We start from the raw sequence: 22271 nt of genomic DNA on the forward strand, positions 1-22271 counted from the left end.
AAACTGTACATCAGCTTAACAACCCCTAGGAAGTGACTGCAAACACGAAATAAACTGTTTAGGCCTCCGAGCACATAAGAGATAGCGGAGGGGATCATCACTCGTCAAGAGCGATGGCCCTCCCTCGCTCTGGTCACCGTCAGTGTTTATTTAAAAGGTCTGCCTGTCATTGCAGTGAATTACAAGACAACAGTTCAGATTAATATCTGATGGATAAATCGGGCTTTTACCGTAAATAACTGGTTTGTTATTGCGGCGACCTATTACATAAATGGGAACACAACCAAATGAGAAGAAAATATGGATGTTCCTCTCCACAAGTCATTGCTTGTGGTGATGTCAGCTTAGCTCCTTCATGGAAAGAATCCTCTCACTGGCAGACCTGATTATCCTGAAACCAGACAGACTTGGAGAGTTTTGTATGTCAGTAAAAAAACTGAAATTAGTAAGGCGGTTAGATTTTTGTGGATCTGCCTAGAGCATGCTTTTAAACCAATACGTTTGATTTGTCAACTTCCCTGAAAAGAAGATGACTTATAGTGAGTCCATGAGTGTGTTTACATGCACTCAAGTATTCTGGTTATGATCAGGTTTATGGAGCATCCCACTTGTGTGTTGCGCATGTAAACATCTTATCCAGGTTTTGATATGCTAGGATCAGAGTACTCTGATGGAAACCAAGATACTTTGGCATGTAAACACCTTATGAAGGTTTCTGCACATTCTCTGTATGGAAGAAATTAGATGTTGAGGAATTAAGACACACCTGCACACACATGATCAGAAACCTGGATTCTGTTAAACCAGGTTTGTAATGTTTTGGGTAAACGTCATATCCCAAATAAGATCAAAACCGGGGTAAGACTCAAAACTGGGACACTAATGTGCTTGTATATGTACTCTTCGTAACTTTTGAAGGAAAAAATAACATTATTTGTCTTAAAAATGGAAATAGCAAACTTTAGCTAGATATTGCTTTGACAATAAGAAGCAATTTTTCACAATTAAGAAGCATTGCTGCAAAAGATGTTCTCGTGGTTTTATTTTAGAGGCACAATCACTTTAGAGGAAGTGATTGTGTGAGTAACTGTAGCTGTCATGACTGAGGTCCATTTCAGCACCAGCCGTTATCAATTTAATTATTTTTTATTTTTCTGCTATCAAAGCAATCTGGCCGCAGGCCACATATTATTGTTGTCAGGCCAGTTCTGGCCCGCAGGCCGCCTATTTCTGACCACTGGTATAGGAATATGTAAGTTCTACAGCTGAGAAAAAGAAGTTCCAAAGGACACTGCTGTCTGACGGCAAGGTAAAGAGCTGAAAATATTAAACACACAGTGTACACTTTTTTAGGTGGCTAAAATATGTTTTGCTACTGACCCTGTCCACAGCAGTACATTGCTTAGCTTGACCTCTGTTTCTCCAAACTGGGGACGAGCCAAGTACCTCATACAACCCCACTTTAAAATACCCTGACCTATCCCTTTAAGTCAGGTACAGAAACAGACCTAACTTCATATGTTTTTTAAAAAACTGCCACTGTGGCCACTAGTGACATTTACATGATAATGCTAAAACATAGCATAACAGTAACGCAAGTAGGATTTTTTTTTAAATACGGCAGCAAAATTATGGGTTTATAATAATTAGAATTATTTCAGTATAGGACAGTACCTACCTAACATTGTCCACAATAAGCTACTGGTTTTATTGATGAATAAAAGAGTTGTGTTATTTCTTCTTTAAAGAGTTACACACTCTAAAAGTGAAAATTCACACTAGAACCAAAACATTTCTGGCAGTGTCCTTTTTGCATTTCCAGACACACTGTATTATTGCTCTCATTGATACAGTAACAAGTCAAATGTGGGCAATATGAGAATTCAAGGATGGGTTTTTCTTTTAGAGTTCACCAACACATGTTGCCAAGATAAAACAACAAGCAGCCTGAAACCCTATACTGCACTGTGTGATCCTCAGTGGGCTTTTTAAAACCATGCTGTAATAACAGAGACACCTACTTACTGTTCTACCGAGTCAGCTGCTGGGGACCAATTGGAACAGTTTACTCAGCGAGCAACAGCCAGAGAATAAGCTTGACATAACACAGTTAATTGCCGGCAGCCTCATTTTAAACTAAACAGCAGTTGGTGCAGCGGGGAGTTTGAAGGGCCGAGGGTGGAATGTGTGAGCTGTGTGTGTGTGTGTCGTAGTAATGGTGCTGGGGCGTGTGTGTTGTCAGAAACTTGGGGCTCTGAGGGGTCATATCACATTAAGTGAAAGTTACAGGGTTGAGCCTAATCAACCCCAGGGGAGAACCTATCACTTCCAACATTACCTCACACTATGCCTTTAAGACCCTGTTAAGAGGGTTTGCCTCAGTTTCCCCGCAATGATGACCATGAACCAATTCAGACTGTATAGTAAGGGCAAGGATTATCAAACCAAGTCCAACTCCTAATTGAATGACTTACAACTGTCTGAGCACATTGTTCACCAGGCACCACTAAGCTAAAAAACAGAACTGCAGCTCTGACATTCAATGGGCTTTTGTGAGTTTCTGCTGCTACGCTCTGCTTTAAAAGTCAAATGGCATAAGAACAGTGCTGTCAGTCCTGTACATGAATGCAGCAGCAAAATGTCCTCAAATGCTGGCTTAATTATAGCACATCCTATGTCCATACATCGCCAGAGTCATTGGTATATATTTTTAATCTATAAAGCCATTCTGAGCAATCATCTCTGCAAACTCTGAGAGATCATCTTGCAACCATTATCTCAGATCACAAGACATAATTTGCTGTCTATCCCCAATGCAAAGTCTAAGATGGGAAAGAAGGCCTTCATGTTTTCTGCACCAGCAAATACAGTAGTCTGCAAATTTAATTGAGGAATTTGAGATCTCTAGCTGATCTAAATACTCTTGTAAATTCTATGGTATAGAAAATGACTCCTTTATTGATTGTTTTTGTTCTTAGCTCATTTTAGTCAAGTATTTATGTATGAATCTGTAAAATAAATGTGAATTTCAAAACAAATGTTTTGTATAATGTTGCCAAAATAAAATGTTGCAAAAGAATTGTCATTGTACACAAGCATGGTTTTGTTTGTCATCTATACATTATATGCATCCTTTAGGACTTTCAAACATGGAGAATGCCTTTCCTTCCTATAACATTTGCCGTTTTGAATATTTGACAACCTGCACTGTTTGTCAATTTGAGGCTCTCTTCCTTTATCAGCGCACTGCCACCTTTTAAGGCACTTTACTGTCGGCAACTCTTGACATGCAGTCACACTCCCCTTACATTGTGCCTGAGCTTGCATCACTAATATGTGTCCTCATGCGTGTTAGTAGAGCACAAGATACAAACAATACGATGACCCGTCCGTCAAACCAATGCTCACCAGTGCCACTAGTGGCCACACACTCCACAGGGTAACTTTAAAAGTCACCCACATTACAGTAAAGCATTCAGTCCAAAAATGCTGTGTAACATATTTCTCAGTGTAGTTAGTACAAAACAGTCTTACAAAACAGTGTCATATATCCCACCACCAACCTGAACTACAAATAAAATGCTACAAAAAATTAAAATTTATCATCTAAAGTCATTATTAAACTGCAGGAGTCTAGAAAAGCAGCAGAATTATTTTCCCTCAAAGTCTGATTGCGAACAGAAAAGATTAATTGCAAGTGACATTTTATTTACCCTAAAATTTTCTGGTACAAGATACAGGGGAACCTTTACTAGCTTAAAAAGTCTGTAAAAGTATAATGAATCATTCTTTGTGATGCCTGATTGAATTAGACATTGATTTAACTTTCGCAGCACAAGTGCCTAGTAAAACAAAATGACTAGTGGAGTTTATGTGAAGCATTTAAATGATTGGGTCCAACTGGTTTACATGACATGGAGAGAGCTCATAAAACAGAGCGTTGTGAAATATGAAGGACGTGATAATTCTCTATCTGTATTAAAATATGGACAAAATAATGCAAACTTTTCTGAAATACATTATCATACAGAAGCGTCACAGAGAAGGTTGTGTTTTCTTTAGTTTTAAGACACTATGCAGTCATTCAGTCACGTAACTATGCACTATTAGACCTTAACAGTGTATGTATTGTTGACAGGAGGCAATGTTTCTTTTCGGAGAATTGGAGCATCTAAATTTAATGCGAAAGTACCTGAAACTGAAAATGATTGTTATATTACAGTTTAACAGACGCAGACGAGGAAATTATGATTCATGCATCAGTACAGCTGCATTATATTCCAGCGATCTGTAGCAAATTTTGTAAGGCTATTGATGACATTGGAAACTGTGTAACTAGATCTATCAGAATAAAGATCGTGGAGGAATAATTAGAAATATTCTGCATTTTAAAGCTTGAATGCAAGTTAATAATACTATCATGACTTTTCTGAGTGAGTACAGACAGATGAAGTGCTGTTAGTAGCCTGGTGTTGTCGAGGTGAGCGGGGCCCGTGCAGGAGTCCTGGGGGGGATCTTGACAGAGACAGAGCGCTCTTTGTGCTGCGGCGCCCCTGCCTCGGTGGCCTGAAACGGGCCGGGACCGTCAAGGGACTCGCTTTCCACTAGGTCAGAAGTGTTCTGTCGACAGCTCATTGATCACAGCTCATCTTGTCATTTGATCGTTCTTCATGGAACAATGTGCAGACACACACACACGTGCAAACACGCACTGTCATATGCACACACACACACACATTCACACTTTAAAACATAATCAGATCCTCCACGGCGGATAGTAAAACAATGTGGTCTTCCTCCCTGGTCAGGGAATGTAAAACAGAGAGTGTCCAGCAGTAGCTCTACAGGTAGGAGGAGAGCTGGAGTGCCCAGGCTGTCGCTGCTACAGTTAAACATGGGGCCGGAGGCCTTGCAGGCTAGGTTAACAGGCTCAGAGGACTTGTGAAAAGTGAACAAAAGGCCCAGTTCTGAGCCGACCGCACAAGACGCTGCCCAGGGTTTCACTGGCCATGTCCTCCAGGCTCTCCTGTCGCTGTTAAACTAAGTGGTCTTTTATGGGCGAGCTGTATTACATGCCTCTGTGAGCCGGCAGCGTAACTATGAGCTGCAATAATTATACAGAGCACAGGGGAGCCTTCATAATTGTACGCATCGCATCACTATAAGTCTATTCATAATTATAAAGTCTTCCTATGAGCAATGACGCGTTGGACGGGCCTACATATTCAACTTTAAGCCACAGCAGTGAACTGTTAACATGGAAAAGTGTGTTCTGCTCACGACTGCCTGAGCAAACATTGACCCAAGTTAAAACCTGAGGCAGTAGCAGGGTGCAAACACAGTGATGTAATATCTCACACCACCAAAAAAGTAGATTTAGCAAAAAAAAGGAGGGGAAAACTATGTTGATATTTCACATACATTTATAATATATGCCTGTGGATCCAGATCAATCGGTTATTTACCCAACCCTGTGTCAGCAAGGCCCCTTCCAGGAATTCCTCCATATCAATGTTGTGGAGCAGCGGAGAAATAAAGTACAGCCTGAGCGTGATGAGGGTTCCAGGCTGCACTCAGGTCAGGTGGCTAAGCTGTGCTGTGCAACTCAAATGGCCCATGACTTACCACACAAGAAGGTATGCGAAGACTGATCATCTACTGCATGTGCAACAATATTTGCTTTATGGATGGCTAAAATGAATGAGGACTTTCCATGTTTCGACAGGCATGAGAGTCAAGAGAGATGAGTGTGGGGACCAGAGCTGGGTCAAACAGTTGCTACAATTAAATGTTAGCATTTAGTTAATTTAGCATCAGGGCACTGGATTGGCACTCGCTGCATTGCTCTATGTGGGACAGACCACCTATCAGCCACCTGAGTAGGCTTAAACAAACAAAAATGAAGAAAAAGTATTTCTTCATCACTGCTGGACACATGTCTCAGCAGCTGTGATTTTACACCAACTTATCAGCTGCAGTATAATACAGCTGTAATTTTTCAATCATCCCTGCGTATCCTTGTTGTAACCTGAATTTCCAATCTTTCCAGACTTAAATAAAGATAGCAGGCTACAGTCAGTGCGGTTACTGAGACAATTTGATACACACATCTGTTCTGACCCTTTACCTTTAATAAAATCCAAAGAGAAACAGGAAACACTGGATTTGCAGTAAACTGTAAACATTCCAGATCTTTATCCAACCATACGCAGTGCCTCACTCGCTCTATATACTGTATATATAATGTTTTACAGCGTCGAACCTGTGGTTGCACTACCCACAGTGCAAAACAGACACTGCTGACGTGTTCATCCCTTCTATCTGGGGAGGGGTGAGGGTGCTGGGTAAGAGTACTGGGCTTTTGTCCCACCACATGTCTATTGTGGCTAAACCTTTCCCTTGGGGGCAATTAGGACCTTTTAGTTTGTTGTAAGAGGACCTAAGTATGAGTGGGTTGAGCCAGGAAAAACATTTTTGAGCTAAACCAAAAACAGAAGCGCATTGAGCTCCTCTGCACTCCTGGACTTCTGAGCATCTCTCTATTAAGAAATGTGCAGGCCTGCACTAAACAGACAGGAACTGTGGCAGCTTTACAGGGGCAGCGAGGTGATGGGGGGTGAGAGAGCTGGGGAGGGGGAAGGCTTCAACTTCAACCTGAGACCTTGCCAAGAGGCCAAACAACTCAAGACCAACAATGTTGGTGGCAAGGTCACGCTTCATGAGAATGAAGAGTTAGGGGAGATCCATGTATCGCTTTAACTTTCACACGGCTGAATGGAAAACTGGGGAGAGAGAAGTGCGACGGGAAAGGGAATACAGCGAGATCTGCCGTAGCGTGCAGAAAGCAAACACACGCATGTTGTTAAACACAACAGAGACAAGGAGCCAATGAAAAGACATTACTGTAAGTAAAAGCAGCTACAGCAGAATTGTTAGCCTACACATGTGAGAGATAAGCTTTAAGAGTTGGCCTAAGTGCTTGATTGAAGGAGTTAATGTTTGCATAGAGATGAAAATGAATGTGCAAGTGTGTTTTAGAGATGGACGCAAGATAGGGACTTAGAGAAGAAAGAAAGGATAAAAAAGAAACAGCAGAAGCGAAAGACAGGTAAGATGTAATTGAGTGTACAAAATCTCTTCATGCGGGGACCTTATCTCCCTACAGAAAGGAACGTTTCCCATAGCAGGCCTGAGTGGATCAGCAGTGAACAGTGTTAGAACCTCTGAGCAAAAAGCCATGAGTGATGAGGAGGGGTTAAGAGAACTGAACCCATTTAAGTCACCCAAATAAGGGCTGTACAAGCCCATGATGGATGCTCTGGAGTTCCTGAGGGAGAGAGTGCTAGCAATGGGAAGGGTGATGGGTGGGGAGCGAGCAGGGGTCCTGCGATCCACTTAATAAAAACAAATTGGTTTGATAAACGACACTGGCTTAATGTCTACAAAGAAATATGTGTTCTAAGTTGAAACTGTAACACAAGCCATTTTAAAATGGCGATGGTCTCATTCAGTGATAATGTATGTTACAACACATAAAAACGTGCTAAATATGGATTAGGACCTAGGACTTGTGTACCATATTTTTTATATCAGTGACTTCAGACTTCTGATCTAAAAGGCAAACAGTCATGAACAGGCCAAATGCAGCTGTTGTTAAGCAAAGAGCAACAGAATTTATCGTTTGGAGCCCTTTCAAAACACACAGCACTTATTAGTCTACTAAAAATGAAACACTCAAGTGGTGGAGAAGATGACTGCGCAACAAGCCAACATTTCTCTTGAGAGGTTCCTGTGTACCATACGGTGTTACACTGGACTGCGCTGTAATAAACAGTTATAGTATGTTTAGACAGACCAAGAGTTTAGCATTCTTCCATTACCCATGCGTTCCCAGAAACTCCACAAGTGTGTCGCTTTACCGAATGCACGTTTCCCTGTGAGTGTCTTTGTGTGCATGCAGTTGCATAAATAATTGTGCGCGCATATGTGTGCCTTCAATAAAATATTTCATTGGTTTCCTCTCTGAATTGTTACAAGTGGTGCCATTATTTAACACAAGGCTCTGGGCAGCAGTGTAGAGGGCATGGGGGTGCAGCATACTGGTGCTTAACAAGCACACTTAACCTCAGCCGGCCATGCTAAGCCAAAGAAAGGAAAGGTTGTTCCCCAGCAGTGACATGGCACAGGAGGGTAGTCAGGCCAGCGTAAGGAGAGGAGGGGACAGCATCATTAATGAACCAGTCTGGTCCATGGGCTCAATTACAGCACACTGGGTAAAGAAGACAGTGTTCAAATTAAACTAGAAGACAGGCACGGGGTAATTCAGGAAATTTAAGCTTGATGTATATGGTAGCACATGTACTGTAAGTAACTCAAACAGAGTCGCATTTGAATGTAGCCTCCATGTTGACTCTATGTTAAAAAGACTACTTATAATTACAGGGCTTTTAGTAGATGTAAAAAAAAAACCTTACAGCTGCATATGTATAACTCTTTCTGCTCTAACCAGCAACTACAGTAAGTACTACTATGCACATGACATCTACAGCCAGTGTTCACCTTAAGTTTATCTAAGTGGAAACACTAAAATAATCTGAGTGGTGAAACACCACAATCTCCCCTAAGACAAGCCCTCACAGAGACATAAATCTGTAGTGTTTTTATAAGCTCCTTGTTATGTCTGTACTTCTATTTCAGTTGTCACAAACATGTTGCCTCACTCAGTCCAACATCATGGGAACCATTTAAAAGCTAAACTCCACTCCCAAAAGAATGCTGTATATTCATATGTTCGACTTATTGTTGATGTTTGCAAAGTGTTGAAGTCGGAGAATAAACAAAAACGCTGCAATACTTAAAGAGACTAAAAGAGAAAACAAAAAAGTAGGTGTGTTAGATAGTTAGACTAACTCTCTTCAAGCTCCCTGAAAAAAAAAACGAGTCCATGGGAGGGTTCAGGGATTCATAAAGTCTCGCAAGGTAATTGATTGCTCCTAGCGGGGCAATCTGTGTGGGATTTTCTTTTTCTTTTTTTCAGCCTGTAGGAACAGGAAAAAAACACACATGGGCCATTCTCAGGAATAGAGCCATTAAGGGGAGAATGACTGTGCGAGTGTGGGGGTGAGGAGCCTGACAGCGGGATGAACACTACTTAAATATTACAGTACACACACTCACCCATACAACTCAAAACCTAGCCTAAATACAGAGGCGCCCACCGTTAAAGCCGGGGCATTAGGAGATGCAACGGATGCGAAAACAAGAGAATCTGCTCCAGACAGGCGAATTAAACCGTGACCTGTGGTCCCCCGTTGAGTAACATTAGCGAGAGCTTCCTGTGTGCAGGCACCACTCTGTTGACCGTTCATCATCGCCCAGGAAGGTGGACAGTCACCATCACACACACACACTGACGCCCCACTTTACAATAACACGGCGGCAGCCATGACTCCACATCTGTCATGAGGATGTTTAAAAAGAGTCATCATTATTAGTCTTTATTTTGGAGATGGGTCGATGGGTGCAGGCTGATAGGAGGAGAGCCTTCTGGTTAACATCGAGTTCTTCTTCTTAACCAACGACTCAGTACAGGAGCGCAGGCTCAGGCTGGAGGGGGCCAGACAGGTACTGACGATGGGGGCGGGGGGGCAGATAGCAGTGCCCTAGGTCCGTTGGCCCGGGGATCTTAAATCATTTTCAGTCACTCCCCAGAGTTCACAAACATCAGCATTCCCATTGCTCCAAAACCTCACTCTCTTATCAACTGTCTTTATCACACCGATCAGTTATCTGGTGCTCTAACAAACACGTCTGCTACCATCAAACACTCACTCCTCCACGCACAAACACAGACACGCAAAATGCGAAAACTCAGTCCAATAAATATAAGATAACCTAATACTATTTGCAGCTACTTGGTAGAAATGAAAATAAAGCAATTTCTAAACATGATAGACAAACTAACTACTGTAATGCTTCTTCCCTGCAGAAAAACAAGGGGTTTATGTGTTGATGTATGTGTAATTCTCACTTTTGTTCCCAACCAGGGAGACAACAGGCTGGATATCAGATTCCTCGTTGGCCTTCTTCACCATGCTGAACCAATCCTCCAGGTTCTCAAAGCTCTGGTAGTTGGTGATATCGTAAACCAGGAGAAGCCCCTGCATTGGAAACGCATAAAGGAACAATGTTGGCACCGTCCTCAGACTGATTTGAGCATCTCACCTTCACACTCCCTCACTTGGAAATACTGGATATAAGTATGCAGCTTAATTTCATATTCACTCACATATTCATTCATATTAACTTTAAAAATATTGAGGGAGCAAGGGAACAGTAGGTGGCACTGCTCCTCTTCTTAGAGTAGTGGACGGACTCACATAGAAGGGGACACACTCACTCACACATAATGAGTAGGGTCATTACTATTATGATCTAAGTAAGTGAGGATACATTGTTCTTAGACTGACGGATACATATGTGTGAGTTCATATGTATCCGTTTTAAAATGAAAAGTGTGGTTGTAAATTCACAGTGTCCAGTTTTGTATGCAAAGTCCAGAATTCGGTGAAGAAGTAAGGGTTTGGTTATCTACCATCTGCCCAAAGACATTTTCCTCCTCCGATAATAATTGAGGTAATACTCAACATTGTATGCACTGCACAAACACTCGTGCAACACCACCAGAGCCATGTTTGAGCAAACACTCAGGCCTGAAAGGGCTGTTTACACACATTAACACATAAATTAATCAAAGTGTAAACACAGATACAAGAGCTCTTGGCGTAATTCAAGACAAATCATCACATAGCTCAACTATCTGAGATCACTACTTAAAACCTTTGCTGGAAATGAACGTGAGCCAAGGTAAATGACTTTTACTGCATGATGCAACATGACTGAAGGGGTGTCTGTTGCTTTTTGTTTGGCAGACACACACTGTCACAACACGCAAGGTCGGTGACGACAGCTTATAGGTCTCTGACAATTACTGTGAGTCTCTCTGAACAGCCATGATTGATTACAGGACGCGCAGTGATGAACAATAGGTGTGAAAGTTGCACACAGCGCTGATGAGAAACTCCCTAAGCAAAGTGTCATAATGTGGCAATGATGTACGACATTTTGCTTGTGAAGGAGACAGTCCTGCCGACGTGGATAACATACAGTACAAACTATCAGGGCACAGAAAATGCCCCCAAAAAACATGTCACTTTCACTATTTTTAAAGCCAGGTACATTCATAGAACGGAAAAGAACCTCCCAACCTAATGTTTATCTAGCTTCTATAGACAAACATGACAGAAGTGGGCTTGCATATAGCTGGTTTATGGTGACACGTTTCCTGTCTGTGCCTAAATATTAGATCTTGTGCTGCAGTATGGATCTCCGATTAGACGAACTATAGTCTTTAAGTAGGCCTCTTCAAACTAGAGACATTCTGGAGGTCACATATAGCATGTCTACCTGCTGACGTTGCTGGCACATGTACAAACTCGTACGCACAGACACAAATGACAGTGCTTGCAGAGAGCTCAGCTGTCATTATAATCAACACATTGTTGAGTCTTCCAAAGGAAAAGCATTATTTTTCCCTATGCTCCTTCATGTATGAGCGGATTAGTGTCAACTACTGGGCATTACTTTTAATATTTTAGTTTCATTGAACTTTAAAGCATTTCAAACTAGGATACATTTACATGTATTTGTACTAGTACAATGTATATTTTTTATTTCTCACAGTATTGATCTACAGTGTGTGATATTATCAACATTGGTTCAGTCGGACAGAAAACATCAGACTGTAAGAACTCTGTAAAAAGTAGAGATGCACTGCTTTTGAAAGCTCTGTTGACCTACTACACTCGCTGTGAATCCAAAGGACAGTTTATTATTATTTTGCTCCAGAGGGAGGGAGTGGCAGGCTCTGAATGAAGCTACCGAGGCTGTAACAATAAACCTGAGCAGAGTTACCAATACAGGACTATTAGGGAATTGGAAACTAATTCTTCCTGTACATCCTATTACTATTTCACAAATATCTACAGCAGTTTGATTTGTACATTTACACATTTGTTTCATGAGTTTATTGGAGTCAAAGTATTTTTGTTTTAATGGTCGAGGAATTTAAGACTAAAGTTCAGAGAACAGAAGAGGAAGCTACAGGACAAACTAGAGATGTGATTGTTAGGCAGAATAAGTGGCAATAGTAGTTTGGTGTGTATTTGTGTGTGTGTGTCTGTGTGACCTTACATGAGCTCCGTATACATATTTATCCAGCATTTTCCCTCCTAATGTTTGGCCTCCAATGTCCCACACCTGCAGGGTCACGTTCAAATTGCCTACAGTGGAGAAAAGAGACAGAAATACATCTAATATCAAAAAGGAAATTTAAATGTATAGACATCAGCTTTATAAAAAGGAGGTTTAGACTTCTTTCTTTTCTTAAAAATACTTTTGTATGCTTATCATTAAATAAAATAAAAAAAACTCAAAATGAGCAACAAAAAAAATGATAATGCTGCAATTTATGGGTATCCATTGTGAATGTTTTTATCCTTTTTAATCATTAACGTGTTTGTTTTTACAAAGCCTATAATCCTGAGGAAATAACAAGTCAGCTGTAACTGGAGCCTATATTTTGGATGAATAATAAAAGTCAATGTTGTTGATGTACATAATGGAAACAATAAATCAGCGATGAATCTTTCATGCTATGCGCTCTTGCCTGGCAGGTCACCCACACCTCACATCCAAGAATATCCATCCCAGAGATTGAGGGGGATGAATAGGTACGCTTACCCTCTAATTTAAACATTCTCAATACCCTGGCAGTAAAAAAAAATGACTTCTTATTAGCCTGTGAAGAGCTGTTTGCATTGTAGCATATCCTGCCAAGTTAGGAAAGTGAGGTGAATTATGTGCTGTTAAGGAAAATAGCAATAATTAAACACAAAATAAGAGGAAAAGAAGAGTCTTGTCTTTATGCCTGTGGAAAGAGAAAGAAAGAGTGAATGAGAGGGAGGGAGAGAAAGACAGGCACAAAAACCAAATCCAAATGAATATTTTCTTCCTCTGGAAAATGAAAGGGGTGGTTGAAAAAAAAAAAGTCAAAAAAAGAGGAGGAGGGAGGACCAGACAGCGAGGAGTTTATGTTGGTGTGATGAGGGCCCTGCGCTGGGCTGGAGCGGCGATGGCGAGCAGAGCGTACACTGTGGACACGGCTGGACGACTCAAACCCTTCATAAGTCCCTTTTTTAAAGCGAAGGAAGGAAACGCTGAAGTTCACAGTCACTACATCTAGACTATACAGTGTCAATGTAAAGCTACATTGAGGAGTGCAATGAATAACGGTTCCTTGGTGTTATAAAGAGCCATCCCCACCTATCCACTATGTTTGGCCACTAGCTTTATTTATGTTTCAAACATTCACGCTGACTCAACAGAGCTGAACAGAACATTTTTCTGCTAATCCTTTGCAAGAAGAATAAACAGTGATAGTGAGCCCAATAGATAAACCTTAAAACCGATAACAAGGTCAGAAGGCGCATTGATAAGATGACTGTCCTTAGTGGATGCACAGAGTTTGACAGATTTATCAAGTAAATTTCACCTCTATTCAATCCCCTTCACCGCCTGTACCTCATTGGTTTGGCAGAGACATCTGGAAGAGGTATTGTTATATTGAGCACACACAGAGGAGGCTGTTGTGTGCCAGTCGGCCTTGCCTCACCTCTCCCTGCGTTGGAAAATGTACATTAAGTTTGACAGGCTGGGCCTTCATGGTGAGAGGGGCCAGCGCTGGCTATAGGCTACTCTCCCCCTGCTGCAAAAGATCCTTACAGCCCCATAGAGACCCGGAGAGCCACACAACATCTCCAATACAAGGCAGGGTGGGGGTCCTAACGAAGTTTGGGACCACCCAGCTCGCAGAGCCACCCTCCTCTTCATCAGCTCATCAACACCCAATTCCCAGGAAAATGGGCCATTTAACTGCTCTGGTGTTGAACCCGGTGTTGTTGCTGCCCCCTGTGTTACAGACGTATGTGCACTGTATTTAAACAAGGGTTACAGTTTAACACTCGAGAGATCGGTGATTGTTTCAGGAAAGAGACTTACTGGAAAGAGAAGTCAAACGATTAACAGCATTTGTTGAAGTTCACATTAAGGAGTTGAGCCCAGCCTGTGCTTATGGTTGGCTCTTTTCATCCCAACTCCACCACAACATTTTTGGGGGTTTAGTTCTCCTAAGTCTCATAAGCTGAAACTGACACAAAATCAAAATAGAATCCTTCAGCCAACTCACAAATCAGCATAACTTTTACTTTTAGCACTTAATTTGCCCTTGCTTAATGTTGTTTTATTAGTAATGAAAGAATGAAGGCACTTTGCAGATTTCTGGAGCTTAGGCCTTGGCAGAGTTTTAGAAATGCCATTTAAATGCTGAAAATCCCCATTTCACATGGTTGGAAGTACAAATCGAGTGCTTTCGTCTAAATATAGGATTAGTCAATAAACATTTATTTTACAGATCTAAAGGGGACACAGACTGTGGCTTTATTTCTGGGAGTTCAACATAAACAAATAAGAACATGAATGTTTTATGTGGTACAGGACAAAGATCAGTTGAATTTGGGGATCGGCAATATAGATATAAAATGTTAATGTATTTACTCTGTACTGTGCCCACAGAATTATGAGCAAGGCTTGCCCGTTTGGACATAAGCTGTCCATTGGCCTTGTGGAATCTGAAAAAAAAGTGTGCTGTTTGCTCTGGAGAGAAGAGCTTTCAGAGTGAATAAGCCTGAGAAGTGGCAGACACTCTACAATAAGGAGCTACCAGAAAAGACACATTCAGCTCCCGAGTTAACCTGAAGAACAAACTCTGCCTGGAAATGGAAGGACAAGAAAATATGAACAGCAGCAGAAAATACGAGAAATACAAATATGACAGAGTAATGGTGGAACAGCAGGCCTATTTGTTAATATTCTGGATCTTTTTTAACACTGGTAATGTTAAGTACACAAAACCATCCAAAATGTTAAGGTCGAAACAGTATTACAATCAATAAGCCAGTCTAAGAACAATATTGCCAAATACATATGCTCAGTATTTTATTGAATCAATAACAAGTCTGCAGTCTGCCACTATGTGCAACACGTGCTGAGTCTCCAGACAAGCGAGCACCCCCAAAAGATTATGAAGGTGTCTCACCTGGAAGGGTTATTCTCTTCAGAAAGAAATCCAGGCCAATGGTTTGTTTGTACTGCTTCCCAAAGGCCTCCTGTGCAAACCTGGTGGTGAGTGATGTCTGAAACAGAGAGACAAAGGGAGAGACACGGAGAGTGAGTGCCAGAACACCTCTGCAGCAATGAACAGGACCAAATAAATATGTAATTTAAAGTAGTTAAATGCTTTGAAAAGAAAAGGCTTTCAGGAAAAAGGAGAAACCTTGATTCAGTGCATAGTATTTGCCTAATAAACAGTATTCACACATACAGTATATGCATAACACAAAAACTAAGCTAAAAGCACAGCATGGCTCAGGGCAAAATGCAAGATGCTGCAAAACTCCTTCCAGAGAAAATATACAGTATATTAAAGAACTTCCTGAAAAAGTGATATTTCGGTGGTGAGCAGAAGTAGAAAGACTTTGATTTCATTCACACTGACCAAATGCCAAAGTAAGCTTTTTATAATATTTCATTTTCTAATATTTCAAATACAAGAGCATAATTTATCATTGACGGCACTATGTGACTCTTTTCCACACCAGCATGCAGCCATAATTCTTCAGGTATACCCTGCAAGACATGAATTTCATCATTACAAATCCATTTTAAACACCTTCAAAAATGTTGTGATTGACTGAAAGGTACGCTGATGTAATTGTCTGCCTCCTCCTCTGCTGTCGCACTACTCAGGCACGGCTCTGACAGTGAAAATCAACGGGAATTACAAAAACAGGTGCTGGACTATGTGTCATGTCTAGAGACTGCAGACCTAATAATTGCCACAAATTATAAAACCTCCATCACTGTCACTGTTGTGTTTGAGGAAGAAGAAAAAAAAAAGAAAGCATGTTAGGGGCTCTCCTGAAATCCATGGGAATTCATAGCGCAGGCTTGACATGCCAAGTTAAATTCATTTTGATGGATGAGGATAGGGGAAAAAATGAAGTGCTGAATGTCTATTAGCTATCTTTAGAGCAGTGTGCTTACATAAACACAACAGAGAAGTCAAGCAATGGGATTCCCTGAGTGTTCATGTGGCAGCAAATGCATTTTAATGTGGTACTTGACAATAACTGAGGGTTAGAGGATATAAAACTAAATTCTTTCTGTCAATCCACTAAGCTTTCACTTGAGCCTATGCTCTTATCTACCTCCATCCATGCGCAGATGTTTCAAATTAAGGAAAGACACAAATACCCAAATGTTCTTCAAGTAAACAAAAGTCTATTTGGCTTTCTTGAGGTACTGATTTGTGATAGTGGATGCCACCTTATCAAACCTTTAAGTTTATCCCAGCCTGGACTTTTTAAATGCAATATGTTAATTAAACCTATCGAATGTGTAATCCAGACCTTTCCCAATAGCTTTCGTAATTAACATTTCCTTGAAGGTGCAGAATAAAGTTTTATCCACCCAATTCTTTTCAAGGTTCACTAACCTATAGACCTTTTAAATCTCAGCCTGCGGAGCATGTCACAGGCTCAAGAGTGATTGAAAAATTACTAGAGGTGACTGACGCAACAAGGAGAAAATCGGCCATTTAAGTAGCCCAAACAATCACAGACAACACAGGAATAACAAGGTCGGACAGCAAAAATTTATTCCACATGCTCGCGTTGGCCTAGTCGGCCATTTGTCTTGGCATTCCAGTAGCTTGGCTCTCCTCCCTCAATGTAGTCCTTTTTTTCCAAAGTACAATTGGAACTAACCAGCAAATGTAAAAGCTGGCGTAATCCTGACACTCCGACAGAGAACAGCACAGGGTCACCAATGATACCAATGCCGGGAAATGGGGGAAGTTCTACTGAAACAAGAAACTGGGAGAGAGGGGGAAAAAATATGGCAAGCTGACTATGTCCATGTGATGCAACTCATATGAGAGATGCAGTGAATTTTTGCAGCATCGTATCAAAACTGGCTCTTTATTCTCCTTAAACAGTTAAGACAGATATAAATGCTGGTATTTTGATGAAGAGTTTGACTGTAAATTACATTGCCAGGATGCAGTGTAGAACTTGTACCTAAAGCTCCTTTTCCTTCTATGGGTAAGAGAACAGCAAATATTCAGAAAAACGTGGCTTTTAATTTAGGTTGAAAAATAGACCTGTGTCTAAGTCCGGCCCAACACCTTAAGAGCCTAGCTAAATGTGAGACTCCATATTTTAAAAACATCTTGCTCAGGTGGACAAGCCTTCCCACATCTCCGTTTATTTCTGAATGGACACCCAACCACAAGCGAAAATACCACCGAAAATGCAGTCCAAGAAAAACTGATCCGATTGCAATTTGCTGAGCAAATTGACATTAATAAGGGGGGAAACAGCATTCAAGATGTCAGTCAGTGGTGCCTGCTTAAAATGGGGGGCAGGGCTCCTGTTTTCTGCCCAAAACAGACAAGCAGGTAAGTCATTCAGACAGTGACGAGCTGACACCTGGCAGCAGTGTGAGGAGGGTTATTAATGTACCGTATCTACTGGGAACTGAGTTGTGTGTGTTCTCTGCCCCCCATCCCCCAAAAGAAAATGTCTACTTTTCAGAATGTGAACATTCATTTTTCTCATTGGGTCTCACCATTACTGCTACATTCATTTTCTTTCTCCCAGAGGAAGGAGAGATTAGTTACGAAAGGGGATGTGTAGCGGAAAAGCACTTGACGTCTCTGCCTTACATTCACACTCATTCATTCGGGGCTTCTAGATGCAGTGAAGAGGAAACATTGCTGAATTGTCATGACAACCTCCTTGCTTTGCTGCAAATAATTGTTTGGTGTGATTAGGAAAAAATCCCCTGCTGCAGATGTAAGTGAGTGAGGCCCTTTTAATTTACATCTTTCAAATTACATTAATAAACATACTGAGTTATTCAATCCAATAGTTTTGAAAGGGAACCATGATTAACAGAGGTCCTAAAGCTTATGTAGAGAGACAAAAGGTATATTTGTTCACAGTTCAGAAATTCATAACACAAAGTCTTTACACAAGACTCTCTTTCTATTGTTCTCATCACATTAGAAAACACAGACATTTCTCCTTTGGGCTGTCCAGACAAAATGTTCTTAAATGCGGCCTCACGCTGAAGCCATATGCATACAGGGGTCCTTGGCCTGGAGAAGAGAGGTACACTGACGGAAAACAACCACCAGCTGCAAGAGCCAGGCTAAGCAACTCTCAGACTCTTTATAATACTGTACAGTGCAGCATTTTGGAGTTCACTGAGCAGTAGCTGGAGCCCCAAAGTGTACGATAAATGTAGGGACTGTCAAAATTCAGCATACTTCCTGTTCAAAACCATTAAAAGAAGCATAGTAAAAATGATTGTAAAAGGGAAAATGTAGGTTGATGTTATGCATTTTCCCCAAATGTGTTACTTATTGTCTGTTTAAAATGGGCACATACATCTCATAAAAATGTATAACAAATGTATGGTAGCGCAGCAAGAGGAAGGGCTAGGGCATGATATTGAAAACCAGTATGACTACCTGTTATAATAAGCCTTAGCTCTAAGCTTACAAAGGCTCCACACCAATAATTCAAAAAGAGCCCTTTTTGGTAAATTACCAAAATTAGAATGGAAGATAAAAGCATAATAAAACAACAACGTACAATTTCTTCACAGTGAGCCTATGAGCTATGTTACTGTAAAACACAGCACCACAGGCACATAGCCTATAACTACATTCAAAGACACATGCAATGTGGATTAAGGGCTGGGTTGACTTAATAGGTTTAGAACAACAGATCTGTGCCAGATTTAAATCTGCAATGCTGTAGTATCTTTGAGACAGAATCAAAACTACAGATGTCTATCAACTTTAGAAAAAAATGTTTCTTTTTATTACACTTTACACTACAGAAGTACTTTAGAAAATAAATCTACTAATCCTAACATATATTTTTACTTTACAGTCATTACAATGTGTGATTAATATGTAAATTACTCATATAATTAGCTTTTTTCAGTGCATATTTCTATTTCAGAAAGGTTATTTCTCCATGGTTATTATCTAGAGATTACTTTTTTTCTCATAGTTTTTCTAAAGTATTTTCTCATACAGTACTGTGAATATTTGAATCATCTCAAGCTCTGACTGGGATGAACACCCTGGTTCTCAACCCATGACCAGTGTGGATGGGCAACCTCAGAAAAACTCATTATGTAGGCTAATATATATTACTGTACATCTCATCAGTTTTGAGAGACTTACTTGCTCAGGCACATACTTGATTAAACAAACACAGAGTTTCTGTATGATGGTGTTAGTACTAACATTGGTTGCCAAAGATTTACTAATTTAGTTGTTAAGTAGTTTTCTTACATTGCTTAAGCATAAATATATATATAGAAAATGGCTTCTTAACTGAAGTAAAGCTAAGGTTAGACAATTAAAACAATAGAATACCAAGCTTGCTGCCCACTTTTAGCATCTCTAGCCTTACATATCTCTCACCTCAAACTATACTGACATCAAGTGGGCACTACTTCCCAGTTGAAATCTCATTAACAGCCATCCACCATTAGCTGAAATAGCCAACCAACCTGTTGAATTACATAAGGCCAACAAAATAGGAAGCTCTTCAAACTGTTCTTTACATCTATCCATACAAAAATAGGTTTTGTGTATGACTGGCACACTTCAGCAATCATCAGTAACTGACCATTTTGACCAAAGGCTCTATTGTAATTTTGTTTTTTTAAATCCCATCAACCACACCATGCCTATCTCGACTGCTATTAGCAAATCATACTATTCCACGTACGGTTTCCAATGCTAATGAGGACATTTTTAAGTATGAATAACCTGCAAAGGCAGAATGAGTTAAGTACAGATGTTAAGTTAATAAATAAATAAATGACAAAATGGTGTTTGAGTATAAGGCAAGTATCACAATTCACGTATGGTGAACTTTTGATTGTGCTTCCTAAAAAAGGTAATATTTATTATAAAATGTGTTTTATATTGTACTATGTATGGTCAGTGCTTTTAGACGGTGAAGTCAGTTCCTAAGCTGGATATCTGAGCAACAAGACATAAAGTGATGTTCTCATCTAATAATATTTTTTGTCCACTGGCATTAGTGAGCATTTGAGTTGAGATGTTGCATTTAATTTCGTTTTATTGTTTAGACAACGTATGACGTTATGAGCTCTATTGTACAACACAAAACAAAACAAAAAAACATAGAAGCTACGTGTTTTTGACATTATATTGCCTTGTTGCGACGGCGATCACAACAACATAGATGTTGTTGGCCCATAGCGAACTCAGCTGCATTGGCGTCGGTCGCCATGGTGACTGGGATGAGCACCGTAAACAGCAGGATACTGTCGTGCAACTGACAATAACTCACTATAGGTGCGTTGAATTTAGATTTGAAAGTCTGAATCTTCTTCAGTAACACCTGGTAACGCTCAGTGTGTGTAGCTAACATAGACAGTATATGTGTGTCTGTGATGGTCTCACCTTCCCACACGCACCGTCTCCAATCACTACTATTTTAAGCTGCCTGTCCTGGCTGTCCTCCTCCGAGTCCGACATGACGGTAAAATGTGCTCCGACTGTATCCGAAAACTGAAGCACTAGAAAAAAGTCACAGGTTGCTGACTCTAGTTTTGAGGCTAACGTTAATCACAGATGGATTAAACGGCTGTACACTCGACTACCAGACGCCATTTTGACTCTTCTTGTAATAACACTGCTGCTCTGCTCGGCGTGATCCACTCACACCCTGTGAACAAGACGTAACAAGTTACACTGATTTTCGGTTAAACCGCTGTTTACAGCTACGGGGGAAACAAACCGGAGGCCACAATTTGGCACTTCAGTTTGCAAAAATTTTTAGTATCGCCATGAAGTCCTTTGCATGAATGGGAAAAGAGCAGAACCGGAAACCCAAACACCGGCGGCGTGGTTGCGTCCTGTGTGTGACGCGTTGCTCTGTTACCTTGGTAACAAAGGTCAAAGTGCGAGTACTGAGTTACTGAAGTAGCCTATTTCTATTGTCTGATACTTCTACTCCACTACAAGAGAGAAATATTGAACTTTTGACTCCACTACTACTTTTTTGACAGCCGTAGTTACACAGTTTCTTTGCAGGACTTCGAGTTTATACACAGAGAATCATCTTATGAAATATGACGCATTGCTATACAAGCAATTAAAAGCCCTACTTCAACCACACAGAAATTAAAATGCAGCTTATACGTCCATGCATCAGTATTAGTATCAGTAACATGATATAATATTATATAGCCTACACCCTGAAAGTGTCAGAGTAGGCTATTACAGTGTGCCATTGCTTCATGTAGGCTACTTGAGTAAAGGATATTGAATAGCCACTACACATGTCTTATTTAAGATTTAAAAGAACATTATTTTTCAAATAATTAATTAGGCCTATTAATCCTTCTCTTCCTATGTTGTCCTTTTCTCACTTTCTCTCTCGCACACACACACACGCCCACATTGTGTGCCTCCTTTATACAAACACGTACATAATATGTTTAGTGCATTATCTGTAATTTGGTGTGCTTAATATGATGATTTAGGTTCACCTGTAAGAAACACACAGATCTCAGCTGCTAAACTTAAACACTTAAAATCACCTTTAAGAGGTTATGCCCTTTAACTGCCATAGCCTCTGGGTTAATGATATTCCTGAAGCATCCTGTTCCCAATAGACAGACCTATTTTATTTTTCCACTGCTAAATCCACAGTCTCTCAGTTTGCCACACTTTAGGGGAATATCTTACCAGCTGTGTAAGGTGATTGCTAGATGACGCACTGATGTATTTACCAAATGAAGTGTGACTATTACTGGCAATTGTAACTCCAGTCTTGGATAAAGTGAAAAATAGAACATTTTAAGAAGATTATTTTGCGACATTTCTCCATGCTTACTGTAAAATGTAGGCTAGCCCCCAATGGGGAAAATGTAGTTTAATTAGTTTAATGTTGCTAAATAGGAACTTTGAGGCATTATGTGCCAGGAGGCGTGGAGGAGACAGATGAAACAGGAACAATATTCTAAGTTTTAAA

At 40.5% G+C, this 22271-nt stretch overlaps 1 protein-coding gene across 2 annotated transcripts in view; it reads right to left on the minus strand.

Moving 5' to 3' along the window:
- The window catches only part of rab28 (RAB28, member RAS oncogene family), a 30522-nt gene extending 9386 nt beyond the window's left edge, over window positions 1-21136 (minus strand). Inside the window, exons 1-4 of one of the 2 annotated variants that reach the window (XM_038699802.1) lie at window positions 20696-21135; window positions 15215-15311; window positions 12253-12341; window positions 10031-10160 (exon numbers count right to left, since the gene is read on the minus strand). In XM_038699802.1, coding sequence (XP_038555730.1) covers window positions 10031-10160; window positions 12253-12341; window positions 15215-15311; window positions 20696-20770 — 391 coding nt within the window. In that variant the 5' untranslated portion in view covers window positions 20771-21135. Of the gene's footprint in view, window positions 1-10030; window positions 10161-12252; window positions 12342-15214; window positions 15312-20695 lie in introns of both variants that reach the window. The other variant, XM_038699803.1, reaches the window with a different exon arrangement.
- Between the last annotated feature and the right edge of the window lie 1135 nt (window positions 21137-22271).

Source organism: Micropterus salmoides, unplaced genomic scaffold (genome assembly GCF_014851395.1).
Source record: "Micropterus salmoides isolate LMB-PRFRI ecotype aquatic unplaced genomic scaffold, ASM1485139v1 Ms_hic_scaffold_5, whole genome shotgun sequence".
NCBI lineage: Eukaryota > Metazoa > Chordata > Actinopteri > Centrarchiformes > Centrarchidae > Micropterus > Micropterus salmoides.